Source organism: Xenopus laevis, chromosome 5L, assembly GCF_017654675.1.
Source record: "Xenopus laevis strain J_2021 chromosome 5L, Xenopus_laevis_v10.1, whole genome shotgun sequence".
NCBI classification, from domain to species: Eukaryota; Metazoa; Chordata; class Amphibia; order Anura; family Pipidae; genus Xenopus; species Xenopus laevis.
The window spans coordinates 37,966,649-37,982,924 of record NC_054379.1 but is presented as its reverse complement, the minus strand read 5'-3'; the positions used below and the strand labels follow the sequence as shown (position 1 = coordinate 37,982,924).

Genomic DNA, 16,276 nt, shown 5'->3' with positions numbered 1-16,276 from the left:
GCATAAAAAAGGGAATTAACATAAAACATAATTATGCCTCTTTATAGGTCCCTGGTGAGGCCTCATCTGGAGTATGCAGTTCAGTTTTGGACTCCAGTGGATATAAATGAACTGGAGAGAGTGCAGAGACTAAGTGCAACTAAACTGGTTAGAGGGATGGAAGACAAATTATGAGGGCAGACTGTCAAGGTTGGGGTTGTTTTCTCTGGAAAAAAGGCGCTTGCGAGGGGACATGATTACACTTTACAAGTACATTAGAGGACATTATAGACAAATAGCAGGGGACCCTTTTACCCATAAAGTGGATCACCGTACCAGAGGCCACCCCTTTAGACTAGAAGAAAAGAACTTTCATTTGAAGCAACGTAGAGGGTTCTTCACAGTCAGGACAGTGAGGTTGTGGAATGCACTGCCAGGTGATGTTGTGATGGCTGATTCTGTTAATGCCTTTAAGAATGGTTTTGATGATTTTTTGGACAGATAATATCAAAGGCTATTGTGATACTAAACTCTATAGTTAGCATAGGTATGGGTATATATAATTTATATGAAAGTATGGAGGGGTGTGTGTATGGATGCTGGGTTTTTCATTTGGAGGGGTTGAACTTGATGGACTGTCTCTTTTTCAGCCCGATTAAACTATGTAACTATGTCTGCAACATATTTAAGTTAATTTTAGTGTGAATGTCCAGCTATATTTGTTATGGGATAGTGGACCAGGGCTAAACAACCACTGTCACATGGGCAATATTTGCAAATGTTCACAGCCGTAGCAGTTAGTCTTTACTGGTCTGGCGTTTATAGAATAATAAAAACAAACACATTATTGGTTACTGTAGCTTACTGGCGAGGGAACACTGCCCTCATATGACTGCAAAATCCCCAAAGAAACTCAATCAAATTTCCACGACTTGCAGAATTTTAGTATTGTTATACATGCTCTTCTAGAAAGTCATTTTTATAAAGTGTGCATTATCTCTATTCAAAGATATATACAAACATTTGTGTTTTAAAATACACAAAAAAGGATATTGTGCATATACAAGCAATTGTCTCCTTTTGTACAATATCCCTGTATATAAAACTTGCATAACTCCCTTCTTTTTGCTATTTCTGCATCATGATTAAATTTACATTGGTCTCCCTAGAAAGCAAAAACAAAAAAGTTACAAATTAATTGTGTACAGCAATGCACATTACATACATAACATTTTAGGGCTGGTGGCAGGATCCCAAATTTGAAGGGACACGGCAACTTAACCCCTGAAATAATACCTAACTCTGAGCAACCAGGGATTGAGGAGTAGCAGCTTTAGCGTTGGGGCAGACAAGGAGATTTGGGGAGATTTAGTTGCACTTCAGAAATCGAAGCACCGCGAGTGCATTAGCGCAGGCGATTCTTCATTCAAGCATACGGAAGGCAGTTCGGGGAGATTGTCACCACGCAGAAGAGGCGACAAAGTCAGCTGCTTACATGCCTATGTATAGGGCCCTTACATCAGCCTTCCCAACAAATATTTGCCAAAATTGAAGATATTGTTCTGGAAGGTTAGAAAATCCCATGATGAAAAGCCATGATCAGAGGTCAACCAGGTTATTCATTCATTTTTTTGTTATCCTGAGTGGCAAATAGAAAGTAACCCGTCCCTCTCCTCATATCAGTAATAGAAGTCTTGCAGCACTCGATTTTTTCTAATAATTTTTCTAATTTAAAACCTCTTAAAGGCAGGGATCTCTTCTCTTCCCATGGTATGAAAAAGGGGATTTTATACTTACCGGAACATCCCTTTCTAGCAGGCTGTCAGTGAAGAACGTTAGGGTTTTGTCTTGATTTAACCTCTGGAGGCAGGATGGAAAGATTGGTGACTCATGGCCCCTACTCCTCCTCACTATATATATGCTGGCTCCACCTTATATCCTCAGTTTGTTTGTTAAGCTCAGACACTGGAGACAGTTTAGAAAAAAGCCATGAGACAACAGATAGAAAATGAAAGGATAGTGATAAAGAGGTCACTATGCCCATACTAAAACCAGACTGGGTGGGACTTACTGCACTGACAGTTTGGGCTTACTAGAAAGGGATTTTCCAGTAAGTATAAAATCCCCTTTTCTCTAGTCAGCCCTCCTGTCAGTGCAGAATGTTAGGGGATGTCCAAAAGCTGTCCCCGGTTGGTATCTCTCAGTTTGCATGACCTTATATTACAGTTTACTGTGTTGCTGATGCTGCTACTGCTTTCAGAACTTTCCAACCAAACATGGCTGTCAGAGAAGCAAAAACATTTAACTTGTAGAACTGAACAAACGTGTTAGTTGATGCCCATGTGGCTGCTGTGCAGATCTGCTCTGGTGTTGCCATGTTCTGTAGAGCCCAGGATGTGCTCTGAGCCCTGGTTAAATGGGCTTTCATAGAAAAAGGTCTGGTTTTTGGTTTGTGGTCATAAGCGGTGTTGATGGCTTCCACAAGCTATGGTCCATTTAGCGGCCACTTGTCCTTTAGTTTTTCTTGAATGTGAGACAAGCAGACTGTTGGTAGATCGAAATGGTTTTGACCACTTCAAGTATATGCAGATGGCTCTAGCTGTGTCTAGTGCAGATGCCGGTGCAGATGACTCTTTTTGGTTTGCCGGTCGTGGGCAGAAGGAAGGAAGTATGATTTCCTGGTTTAGGTGAAAATTAGATACTACCTTGGGTAGAAATTCTGGTACAGTCCTAAGTACAACTTTGTCCTCATGGAGAATTAGCTACGGTTCCCTACAAGAGAGTGCTGCTATCTCAGAAACTCTTCTTGCTGAGGTAATTGCTATTAAAAAGGTTACCTTAAGCGATCACATGATCACATTTAGATCACATGTTGACATTGGCTCAAACGGTGGTTGTTGTAATGCGGATAACACTAGTGGTAGATCCCAAGAAGGTGTAGGATCCTTTATGGGTGGTCTTGCTCTGATTACACCTCTGAAGAATTGGGAGAACTGTGTTGTCCTCTGCCCAGCGAGTATGTGTGAGTGCTGACAATGGCGAAACCTGTGTTTTAAGTGTCCGGAGACCTAGCCCCTTCTGGAAAACATCTGTGAGGAATTCTGTCATTGCCTGTGTAGGAACTTGGTCCCACCAGTTTATGAAAAATTCTCCATACTCTGTGGTAGATGGTCTCCATGCCTGCAGGAGTATGTTGATTGCCTTCTGTGAGAACCCATGCTGTGTCCACCATTGGGTCTCAACAGCCAGGCCGTTAAATGGAGTATAGCGATGTTGGGGTGATTGATAGGCCTCTGTGTTAGTAAGTCTGGACGCAGTGCCAGTCGCCATGGTCTTGCTGTTGACAATTGTACAAGATCTGAGTACCATACTCTGTTGGGCCAGTTCAGTGCAATGAGGATTACTGTTGTGTTGCTTTGTTTTATCTTCCGTATGATTCGTGGTAGTAATGGTAGATGGGAAGGCGAATATCAGCCTGAAGTTTCAGGGTGTCACTAGGGCATCTACGAAGGTTGCCCCTGGGTCCCATGTCCTTGCACAGTATATGGGTACTTTGTAATTGTGTTTTGAGGCTAGCATGTCTACCTCTGGTGTCCCCGCTTTTTGTGTCAGATTGAGGAAAATCTTGGGTTTTGGGACCATTCTCCCTGATCTATTGTTGTTCTGCTCAGGTAGTCTGCTTCCCAGTTCTGAACCCCTGGGATGAACACTGCTGAAATTGTAGGTACTGTGTGTGCCTCCTTGTTTGTTGACATACGCCACTACTGTGGCATTGTCGGGCTGAATTCTGACTGGTAGGGAATGGAGAAGTGATGTCCATCCTTCCCGAGCTAGGACGATGGCCTGCAGTTCTAGCACATTGATAGTCAACTCTCTTGAGGTGTCCAAGCCCCCTGAAGGGTGTGTGACTTGTACACTGCTCCCCATTCCCTGAGACTTGCGTCTTTAGTTATCTCACACTGAGGTAAGGCCCAGTTTGGCACTTTTTGAGGTTCTCCGGTGTGGACCACCAGTTCACACTTTCACTTGTCGTGATTTCCAGTGGAATTGTCTGCTGAAGATCTTTGTGGTTCTTTTTCAAAAAAGTTAGGAAATTGTGTTGAAGGGCTCTCATATGGAACCTGGCAAAGGGGGTGGCCTCCAAGGATGGTACCATGAGTCGTAGTAGACGTAGGTATTCCTCTGCTGAAATTGTTGTCATTGATAGAAATGACAGAGTTGTCGATATCAACTTGCTGATTTTCTCTTGAGGTAAATACACCTTTTGGGTGACTGAATTGAATAAGAACAGACAGTGGCGTAACTAGATGTTGCTGGGCCCCACAGCAAATTAATTTTAGGGCCCCCAACATATCCAGTGTTTGTCCTGTTTTACCAAGATATGTTCAAATTGCTCATCAATGAGAGCCTCATGGGGCCCCCTGTACCTCCTGGGCCCCCCTGCAGCCGCAGGGTCTGCTTCCTCTGTAGTTACGCCCCTGAGAACAGAATTGTTTGGCTGGGTATCAGGCTGCTCTTGCATTTGTTGATAATCCAACCATGTTGGTGTAGTACTTGTATGCATGTATGTGTCCTTGTTTGCTTGGCTCTCTGAGGGAGTTGTCATCAGTAGATCGTCTAAATAGTGTATCACATGTATCCCTAGCGATCTGAGGTAGGCCACGATTGGAGTTAGAGCTTTGGTAAAAATGCGTGGAGCAGTACGAAGTCCAAAGGGCAATGCTGTAAATTGGTAATGGTTGTCGTGGACTGCAGAACGAAGGTACCATTGGGACACCGGGTGTATGGGTATCTGTAGGTAGGCGTCCTGCAAGTCTATGGAGGTCATGAAGATGTTTGGTTCCATAGCAGCTATTACTGATCTTACTGATTCCATCTTGAACTTTTTGTTGGATACCATGTGGTTCAATGGCTTTAGATTGAGAACGGGTCTGAAAGCTCCTTCCTTCTTCCTTACCAGGAAGAGGTTTGAGGTAATGCCGTGTGTTTGGAGAGGTGTGCTACAGCCGAATCAACCTTAGGAGGCCTATCCCATTTCTTTTCGTATTCTTCTGGTATGGGAAAGGTCTTGAAAAAGGCAATGCGCCATTCTGGTTGGTTCCACACGGCCTCAATTGCCTGTGTAATTGACTTGAATACTGGGAATGTTGGCCTACTCTTTTTATGGCCACCTAGTAGTTTGTCTGTAGTAGTTTGTCTGCTTTATAAAGGGGAACTGTCTCATCCTTAATTTCTTATGTCTGTAACATTTGCTGTAGTGGTTTCTTAGACATTTCTGGATTCAGTAAGGATTGTTTTTCTTCCTCAGAATCACTGTCTGATGTGGCCTCTGAATGGTCAGATCTATTAGATGTCAGTTCAGGGTGAGCTTCCTCCTCTGATTCTGAAATGAACCCCTCCTCTGATTCAGAAGAATCTGAGAGCATGGTTGGTGTTTTGAATTTTTTGTGCTCACTAGCCATCGTAGGCTGAGATGGCTGGACTGAATTCATAATCCATTGGAGAAATTCCCTTAATTGCTGTGGTGCTAGAGGTTGAGTTTGTGGCCCGGGTTCTGGCCCCAAGACATGGGTGCTACATCTTGTGTGGCTTCTGGGGGTGCCTGCGATGTAGATGGAGTGCCTGATGTAGATGGGGTACCCAGTGCATGTGGAATTGAGTCCCTGGTATTATTTCCCGTAGAGGGAGTACTTGGAATTAAAGGTTCCTCTTCTGACTGGATTGGTCGGGGTGATAAGACTGGTGGCTCTAGTGTATCTGTGGCCTAAGTGGGTTTGCAATCAGAACAGTTAACTTTTTTCAGTCTTTCTGAGAAAATGTTTACATTCTTAGCATTTTGGCAATTTGTCAGTTTTCTTGAATTTTTATAAGCGGATTGTAGCTCAGTCTTTAATTCAGTAATTGAATCTGCCCTCTCCATTATCAACGTTTAACTCAACTGTCCACTGTGCCTGTACCTTTGTCTGCTCAGCTGGAGCTGATATTCCTCTGCTCGCTCCCTAGGACTGCTTACTTGGGATGATCAGGTTGTAATGGCTGTATATAATGAACGGGTTACTGTGCTCGTCTTAGTCCAAATGACGTCAACTTGTTGTGCTCCCTTCTATGGAGTGCAAGCGTTTTGGCGTGAATTCGACTAAGGACTCACCGGTGGATGACGTCATCGCTGCTTGACGCGCACTGCGAAGAAGGATGATTTGGCACTAAGTGGGGTAAGATGGCATTCTATTGCGTAGTAAGTAAAGCAACATGCGGAAGTAAGCCCTGTGCCCTGTGTCTCAGGGAATACCATTACCTTGCCAGTAACTCTCCTGTATGCTACATTGGGCAGCTCTGTGTACCCCATAACTATGCTAAACGACCAGCTCTGTGTGTTCAGCAGTAAGTAGGTACTTTCCTTGATTTGAGGCCTTGGCTGGGTAGCTCAGCGTACCCATTAACTAGCCTTCTATTTGCAGCCTGGTAGCCTATACGTTAATATGGGTAGCTCCTCCTAACCCAAATGCTGCACCAATTCCATAGTAATGAATAATTAATGAAAGTCAAATCAAAGTGATAAAAGTAAAAAATAAATAAAAAAAAAGGCTAATAAGAATCTGTCCTTCACCTCCGGGGCAGGACAAAGAACTGAGGATATGAGTACCAAAAAATTGCCTTACAGTAAGTCCAAATTGCAAATTCCACCCTGACTTTTCTATTCTGTTCAATGTTTTAAATCAGCAAGTAATTTTGTCATAAAATCTCGACAGATCAGATGTTATATTTGTCCAGGAAGAGATTCTACAAATGGATATGAACCACACAGCTCCACCAGGGCCATCTGATCTGGGTACAAAAATGTACAGAAGTGAATGCTGACAATTAGTTTAGCTTTTTCGTAACTGCCACTGTTTTACAACACAACGATGAACTGATGGAACATTATGTATGAGCAATAAAAGTGCAATGATGGATAACAATGTATGCATATTAGAAGCCTACCTTGATACAACGTTTGTCCAGAAAATATTTGCAGATCTGCTTTCCTTTGTGCTCCACTGTATGCAGACTGATGAACTCTTGACTCAAGTTTACCCACTTCTTCACTGGCTTCGTATCCTATCACGATAGATGAAACAATAAAACTAAACAGTTTGAAACTATTGTGTATCCGATCTGAGCTTGTTAGGACAAAAGGTACAATGTGACTTTATACATTCAATGTGGCCCTAGTGCTATCTAACAGTTGCCAGACTTGCTACATTTTGGCTAAGAATTTAGTCACATAGGGATCTAGACAGTTTGTATTGATATATATGGGGTTAAGCTTTAACTCTTTATTTAGAAATATCCTATTCTTTAAAATATGGTGGGAAGTTGATTTATGCCAAATTCTATTTTCTTACTCACTACTTAACTATTTACACCACCTAATTTTCCTCTTAATTTGCATGGAGGGTGCATTTGTGACATCTTTTATTAGATTACAGTACTGTAAATCCCACATCTATAAAAAGAAAAGCACTGAACACTCACTTCTTGAAAGCCATCTTGAAAATGAGGATTTGGCCCTTTATGTAAACCTCTTCCACAGCCTTTAAATTTTTTCTGGTTGCCACGTCCTCGTCCATATGAAAATCCTGTCTGTTGTTCACGTCCTAAAATTATACAGTTATTCATTTGCATTGTACTTAAGCATGTGTGAGTTGTGTAAAAATGTATTTTGTGATGTAATTTTGGCATTAGATCAAATCTATGTCTGCTAGAGATCTGTTGGCACAGCACTAACACATCCACAAGCAATTCTGATTTACTAGGTTTTTTATGCCATATAGTATTGTATTTTAAATGACTGCACATTGTGAGCCAATTTAAGATAATCCAACCCTTTTGCTCCCGAGCCAATGATGGGATTTTAATAGGAACCTATGCAGACCTGTTGGAAAATGCCAAAAAACTAGCCACTGCAAAAAAAAACTGGCCAGACATCCCCTCAGTTCAGTACCCTGTACAGTCCAATAAGCTACTACCTGGAGGGACTGAATCAGCAGGTAAAAATCATGTTGCCCCTTAAAACACTTAGTTTTTGAGGAAGCAGTATCAATAGAATTATCAAATAATCTGTTGCTGATTGCCAATTTGCTTTGCCAGTTTTCACTTACCTTGCTGAATTCCTATGACATTGTTTTTCTTAAAAGGTGGTTCAGCCACATTTGTGTTCTCCTTTGCTTGTCTGTAGTGTTTCAGCTGTTCAGTAAAATCATCTTCTTCTTCTTCCTCATTGTAGTTACCATCACTGTAGTTACTATAACCATCATAATCATTTGCATTTTTCTTATGCTTTGCATTTGGGGATGTAATATAGCTCCCTGGCCCATGCTGAAATGAAGTAGAGAAATAGCTTTGCTATTGCTGAAAATTCCTAAAACTGTTATTTTGAAGAGTTTAATAACAATCTAAACTATACATTGAAAAGGTCTCTGTGCTTTTATATAATTCATGGTAAACATACCTGTGAATATTGAGCATCATAATCTCTGTACAAAGTATCTTTGTGTGGCCTTTCTCCATGCTCTGTATCAGAATCACCACTGTACTCTGAGCTGTTATCACTTTCAGGAAAGTTGTGCTGCAAAAAAATACTAGGCATTATACCAGTTACAATAAAAAAATGAGAAGGTATTTAAAACCGCCATAAGCACCCTGTGTGCAAATGCAATTTATGCAAACATGCAGCACATATACAGGAAAACTGAGGAGGACACGCCTCCTCTTTCCGAATACAAATTAATTAACAAGCTGAAAAACATTGAGTTGTAGTGAACAAATCAAAGGGAAAATGCATCTTACCCTGTGTTTCTCTCGCCTGTGACGTTTTCCTTTCTTTTTTCCCCTTGGTTTTCTCTTTCTCTTTGTTGACTTCCTGTGTGTTTTTATAACATCAGGGTCTTCTGTTTCCTTTATTCCTCGAGGCTTCTCTTCTACACATAAATCTTCTATTTCGCCATCTTCCAATTCCCCGTCTTCTCTGTAAGATAAAAAAAAACTTATAAAAACATATAATTCATAACAAAAGGTTCATGTCAACAAAGCATCAACTAGAGCGAGGACTTTTTTTTTTACGTGACTTGATCTGCTTTCCTCAAGATCTGGGGCCAACGCACCAGAATTAACATCTACTCAAGTGACTATTGGTGTGGGCATATTTTTGGTGTACTTTTTACCAGCGGTAAACCTTGATTTAAAGCAATTCTACTGTGTGTTAGCATTATTGATAGAACAGGCAGATCAAAGAGTGGTCTACAGAATACTTGCCAAAAGTCACTACAATTTAAAGCAGTATTTAAGGGATTCAACTAGGGAAACTACCTACAACTCTACCCACAGAATAAGTAGAGCAAGGACTAGCATTTCTAGAGGACCAGGATGGTGACTGTTTATATCTATGTTCCAAAACTATGGCCCTTCAGCTCCAGTTAAATTACAACAGGGGCACTGGTGGACTGGATTATAGGCCCAGAGAGTTTGGTATCTCTGAGAATTAATGCCAGGCCAGGGGTAGGTAGGCCAGGGGTAGATTATCCAGGCCTGAACTAACAGAACAGTATAAAGTGGCCATTAATATGAACAGTATGGTAGCCATCTATTCAGGCACAGAAACGCTGTTTGCTATTGATAAGAATTTGGCAATACAATTCTTATTTGAGAGTTTTGGAGCTCAGATCTGCCTCAGCAAACAATACATGTGCTAGTAGCCTAACATAAATAATAAGCTCGGTATAAGCAAACAACTCCCTTCTCACAGCTGCAAATCAGGCTCTGAGATAGGGTTGCCACCTGGTCGGTATTTTACTGGCCTAGCTGGTAAAAATGATGGTTGATCCCAATGTTATTAATAGGGAAAAAAATAAATATATTTGGAAGAACGGTATTTTTTTCCAGAAAAGATGGCAACCTTACTCTGAGATAAGGAGATGCTCATTATACAGAGGACTTATTTGAGGCCTTGGTCATTTATTGGATGTGGGCTTAAAGGAACAGTAACAGTAACAGCAAAAAGTTAAACAGTTTTAAAGTGATTAAAATATAATATACAGTTGCTCTTCACTGGTACAGCTGGTGTATTTGCTTTAGAAATTCTAATATAGTTATATAAACAAGCTGCTGTGTAACCATGGGGGCAGCCACTGAGAGCTGAAAAAGGAGAAAAGACAGAGGATACACAGTAGATAACAGATAAGCTCTGTAGTATACAATGGGATTCTTTACAGCTTATCTGTTATCTACTATGTATTGTGTGCTTGAAAGGCTGTCCCCATGGCTACACAGCAGCTTGTTTATACAAACTATATTAGGGTTTCTGAAGCAAATACACCAGTTTTACCAGAGCAGAGCAACAGTTCATTTTGTTGTCGTTTCTTTAGAATACTTTTATTTTTAGATGTTACTGTTAAAAGAAAGGAACACTTAAAACAGGGGTAGGGAACCTGTGGCTCTAGAGCTTCATGCGGCTCTTCATCCTGCTTGCTGCAGCTCAGTCTTGCGGCTTTGCCTGTCAGGTCGTATTTACAGCCCTCGCACCTGCTGGTGGCTTCTTGAGTGTGCGACCGCGGTAAGCACACTCAAGAAGCCACCAGCAGGTGCGAGGGCTGTATAGACGTCCCAGGAGTGGCAAGACTGAGCCACAGCAAGATGATTCATCATGGTGCTTACCGCGGTCACACACTCAAGACAAGAGAGAGACGATCAGCATGGAGCTTCAGAAACAGAAGTCACATTAAACAGATGAGAACACTAGCATTTAATAGGGCTATTCAGTTTAATTTATTTCAAAGTAGCCCTGCATATACACAATGCACTTCTGTTTGTTCTATTCTGTTGTTGTAACAGTTAAAATTAAAAAAAAGGTTAAAAAAGTTTATAAGCTGTGTTATGTTTTGCGGCTCCAGACTATTTTTCTTTAGTGGGAGAGGGGCAAAATGGCTCTTTTGATAGTAAAGGTTGCTGACCCCTGACTTAAAAGGTGACCACACCTTGTATGGTATCCATCATTTTATACAGTCAGCCAATTGGTTATAGACCAAAGAGTATCAGCCAATGTATGGCTACTTTTATTACAAAGCATAGACATTTCATTGAATTTGTGCTGAACAAGAGAGGATATTTCCCCTTTAAGTCTGCACAATGGAAAGGCTCATACCATGAATGATACAAGGGAAGTGTTATTTTGTTCTATTTCTGAAAAACGTGTCTTGACTTTTCAGTCATTATCTAGAGATTAAATGTAATTTATTTAGTATGATCACAAATACCAGAAATCTAAAATGAATGCCAATAACATCAAATACGGCTCTGCATCTGTAGGGAGTGTCACTGATGGGATTCTCCTCTCGCTGCACATAGGGTGGATTTTGGCAGGGAGCAGGCCCGGACTGGCAATCTGTGGGTTCTGGCAAATGCCAGAGGGGCTGCTATAAGGTGCCATAGAAAGTCAGTATTTAGTGGGCTGGTGGGGGCTGTTTGGGCCTCTGTGTGGGCTGATTGGGCCTCTGTTTACCTAAAATGGCAGGGCCTATTTTAATTCTCAGTCCGGGCCTGGCAGGGAGTGTTCATTTTTGGACAAAAATCTGCCCTATTTGTGCAGTTATGCCACTGTCTACGGACACAGTTAGGCACTTGGTGGTTCTCTGCCGGAGAAGTCCGACATTGACTACTTTATGAATATAAGACTTATGGGACTTGTCTCAGAGTAAATAAAAATGATGACAGGAATTCACTTAAACCACCTCCCATCATAGTTAATAGGACACAATTGGGGTTATATAATAAATAGCACTAAGTTTGCCCAGGGGCAGTTACCCATAGCAACCAATCAGCAGGTAGAATTTATTAGTCACCTGTTTAAATGCAAGCATTTTATTGGTTGCCATGGGTTACTGCTCGTGGGCAAACTTTGTGTCATTTATTATATAACCCCTTAATGCCTTACATTATATATGGTGGAAATAGGATTATAATGTAGCTACAGTGCCACCCGCACTACAATCGCTATTATCTAAAATGGGAAGCTATACAGAACAGTTCCTGCATGGATTTTTAAAAGTACATTTTTTTTTACAGTTACACAATTCCATTGATTTAAGTACATTTTCTTTTTTTTTTTACACTGTTTCACAATTCCAATGATTTAAGTACATTTTCTTTTCTTTTTTTTACACAGTTACACAATTCCGTCAATTTATGATTAGTGATAACATGGAACAATAGATGGTGAAGATACAATGCTAAACAGCCTCTGGTAAGATTTGCAAACACCTACAGATGCATTCAGATATGTTATTAACTTGATTTTCATACTCAATCAATGATTTTTGTGACCTTTTAAACACTGGTGGGTAAGAAAGGGAAGTGGCAAAGCTACACTTCAATAAAGGGTTAAACTATTTGCATCTATTAATCACAGGGAGGAGTATGGGAGAGACTCGTATCACTACTTGCCACCAAAATGAATGTGAGCAGCTCTGCAGCTCTGTGCTGTCCCACAAACACACATGCATTTTCTTATAGATAAACACGAGTGCTTGCAGTGTACAAATTCCCCACTACTTAGAAACAGTCAAAAGCCCCCCTAACATTTCTCCCCTACAAGTCGTTTTGTTTTACACTGAGGCGCACACACTGCACCAAAAAGAAAAGGCTGCATCCCCCACACAACTTCCAACAATTTCCAAGACATGAAAAATAAAGAGAGAGAGAGAGAACATTACTGGACCTTTCATCCCCTGCATGCTCACAGTCTGTCATGTTTTTGTCAAGGGCTGGGTTTGGGGGTCTGGAGAACAAGCTTTCAAAAGCCATGTCTGATGGATAATGGCAGGCCCTTGTTTCGTACTTGCTTCTTGTGCAGCCTATATAATGATGCCACTATATTTAAGCTAGCTGAAGAGACGTCCCGAATTTTCCTGGGACAGTCCCCGTATTAAAGGGGCTGTCCCTGGATCAATTTTGTCCCCTAAAGTCTATCCGTTACGCCTGTGAATCCCAGTAAAAACCGGGGCCGCCATTTTGGTTTTTTTATGCGCATGCACCCGATCTAGGCGCGCGCATGCACCCGATCTAGGCGCGCGCATGCACCTGATCTAGGCGCGCGCATGCACCCGATCTAGGCGCGCGCATGCACCCGATCTACGCGCGCATGACGTCAGGGCGCACCAAAAGGAAACGTCGCCGCAATAGTGGGGAACCTCCCGCTCCTGTTTTGTTTAATCCGCCTTTACTGAGGCAAAATGCAGTGAATGAAGATAGACAGAATGTATTGCGGCCGGGGCGATGATTAAACTGAAATGGGGAGGGTCTGACAGCGACGGCGGCTTTTACGGGAGGTTGAGGGCTACGAGGGAGCGCGTCACGGATCGGCACAGGTGGAGGGAGATGGTGTAAGTGAAATATTAGTATTGGTAGGAGAGATGTCGTCAAATGGGCTGCTATTAGGGTAATTACGGTAGACAGGGATGTGAAGGACGAAGCTGGTGCATTATAAATTATTTATTAGTAAAACCACAAAAAAGAGACTAAAATGACGAAAAACTTAAAATGAGGGGATGTATTTTGATGCTTGAAAACAATGTTATTAGTAGGGATGAAACTGTGTATGTGGCATATAGAGACACCCAAAATAAAAGTAATGTATATGAATTATCATGGCTGTGACTTTTATTATTGGAATGATTCAATTTATTTTATACATGGTGACAACAGCAAATCGTAAGGTCACTCCAGAAAACCTACATTTTAACATTCTAATAAATGTAAAATGGGTAATTATGCTTTTCTACTCCTCACAACCAAGCTCCAAAGCTTTGCTAAACATGGAGACATATTTATTAGTGTTTGAGCAATTGGTTAGTGTTTGAGCAATTTGTTATAGTGGTTATAGTGAGTTTCTGAAGTGAATCACATTTTCTATTATTGATCACATTTTCTATTATTGATTACTTCGGCTGATTATTACAGAAGCAAACATGCTGGGAAAAAAGCTTTATTTATTTTATCATTTATTTTACAATCTGTTTGCTAGTAAGCTAATGGGTTATACCTTCTATAACCGAATACTCATTTTTGGAGGCTTGAGCAATAATAATAAATATGCTCTTTGAGATTTATATAAAAGATTCTGAAAATTGCCTCATATCTTGCAATTCACAGCAACTCCCACATGTGCTCCCACAAACAGACTCATTTTGGGCAACTGAAAAAGTACACTTTAGGGTAGAAAAAAAGTTGAGTTGGAAACGTACAACCTTCAAGTTCATTCTTTTTATCAAATACACACTATCAAACGTCTGCTTGATCCAAAGTCTTAAAGGGCCAGAGTATGATAAATCTCGAAAATCTAATTGTCGTTTTTTTGAAAACTCGAATTAAGATTGGATAATTCCCTAGATCAATTTGAGAATTTTGATCATAAAAAAATTAGAGAATTTGAATTTTCAATTCGACCCTCAATAAATCTGCTACTTAGGGGCAGATTTATCAAGGGTCGAATTTCGAAGTAATGGGAGTTTTTTTAAATTCCCAAAACTTTGAAATTTGAATAAAAAAGACCAACCAAAATTTATTAAGAAATTTAGTTTTTTTCCTGCGGGTGAATAGGCTGTATTCGAATCGAAGAAACATCTTATTCGATCGAAGTCGATTCAAGAATTCAACTGAGCCCTGTACTTTACCTTTACCTGCGAGTAAGGGGACAGGGGTCAGGGAGTAGGCAGTCATGGGGCAGGGGCGGGAGGGCCACTACAGAGAACACAACTGAGAACTGAAAAAGCTAAGGGTAAGAAATGACACCATCTCAAAAACACCTTTTTATATATTATCCCATATGTCTTGAACATTTCATGCCTGTTTTTTTTCCATGGTTATACTAAGAAGATTTGTTTGTTGCAAAATATTTCAGTGGGTGCAATTATTCTGAAATTCTTTTCTACAGTGATCTTACTAGCATGTCTGGTATTAATAGAATGCTAACTGGCCATTTTGGCTGTGATCTTACTGGTTTGAGTTAATATCAATTTTAGTTAGTAGTTATACTGGCACATCTGGTGTTAATATGTTCTTTATCAATTTTATTTTGAGATTATACTGACATGTATGAGGCTTTACTTCAAACATCAGTAAGTGTACAGAAATTTCCCCAGAACTTAAAAGGGTGGATTCTGGGCCACATCCTCTGTTCTGTCCAGTCCATACCCAATTCAGCCTAAATCAAACCATGCCCTGCTCCATATAGACCCCCCCTATGAGTATGAATATTGGTAGTTCCTGAAAACAACTTGCTGGGGTGACAGATCTAGACTTATGATGTGATAAACTATCCTTGTATCCCTTTTCCTTCCACTCTCACCATAATAACCTTGCATTCTACAAATATACTTTACTTTATTGGAAACTCTTTCATTTCACACCTTAATTATGGTACCATACATTTAGAAAAAAAGCTGTACAATGAAATAGTGACATTTTAATATGTATACATACATTTATATATATATATAGCACCATGGAAAGCCAGCACTCTCGAATAAGAAGTTCATATGCCTGGGTGCAGTATCAAAACTATTATCCACAGAAATCCAAAGGATCCGCACTCACAGGTCTTATGCGTAAAAAAAGATTTTATTACAAAGCTTACAGCCTAACGTTTCGGCCTCCTCCGAGGCCTTTCTCAAAGTGTATTGGTCACATACAGGAAAGCAATATATACATAAATTGGCGGGAAACTGCAATGATGTCATGTCATGATTAGCATAACGAGATAATTAATATTCATATGTGAAATCCCACTATATACAAATTAAACCAATAAAGTATTAATATATTATCATTATCACTTCTGTAATTCATTTAGCCCAACAACTCATGAGTAAAGTTAAAAACAGGTTAAAAACAAAGCACAATGTAACCCATATCTAAATCCCAAGTTAAAATTACTTTTTATACTCTGTTACAACGGTTTTAAGGGTTACTATGTTGCAGAATCTTTGAGGATGTAACTATTATCCATGGTCACATTACACTTGTAACAAGCTCGATAGAAAGCCTAATGTACTAGATTTGCCTTCTCTTCAGTCAGTCTATAAGAAGCGGTACTATAATCCCAGGGGGTTACTCTACTCGCTCCCTAATTTTGGACAGTGTTATCTACCCACAATGATGTAATATTTATTATCAATATAATCCACTATTCCCCTAGGGACCTCCCATAACCACCCGTGTCCCGATCGCTGTCCGTGTCATGCATACTCATATTTATCAAGGATGT

The 16,276-nt window shown here is 40.5% G+C and overlaps 1 protein-coding gene across 1 annotated transcript in view; it reads right to left on the bottom strand.

Moving 5' to 3' along the window:
• LOC108716109 (zinc finger CCCH domain-containing protein 6) overlaps positions 1-12,816 on the bottom strand; it is a 29,512-nt gene extending 16,696 nt beyond the window's left edge. Inside the window, exons 1-8 of the mRNA XM_041563725.1 lie at positions 12,731-12,816; positions 8,809-8,986; positions 8,471-8,587; positions 8,121-8,337; positions 6,961-7,077; positions 3,938-4,251; positions 1,777-1,839; positions 1,135-1,144 (exon numbers count right to left, since the gene is read on the bottom strand). Of these exons, the coding sequence (XP_041419659.1) occupies positions 1,135-1,144; positions 1,777-1,839; positions 3,938-4,251; positions 6,961-7,077; positions 8,121-8,337; positions 8,471-8,587; positions 8,809-8,986; positions 12,731-12,816 (1,102 nt within the window). The remainder of the gene's footprint in view (positions 1-1,134; positions 1,145-1,776; positions 1,840-3,937; positions 4,252-6,960; positions 7,078-8,120; positions 8,338-8,470; positions 8,588-8,808; positions 8,987-12,730) is intronic.
• Between the last annotated feature and the right edge of the window lie 3,460 nt (positions 12,817-16,276).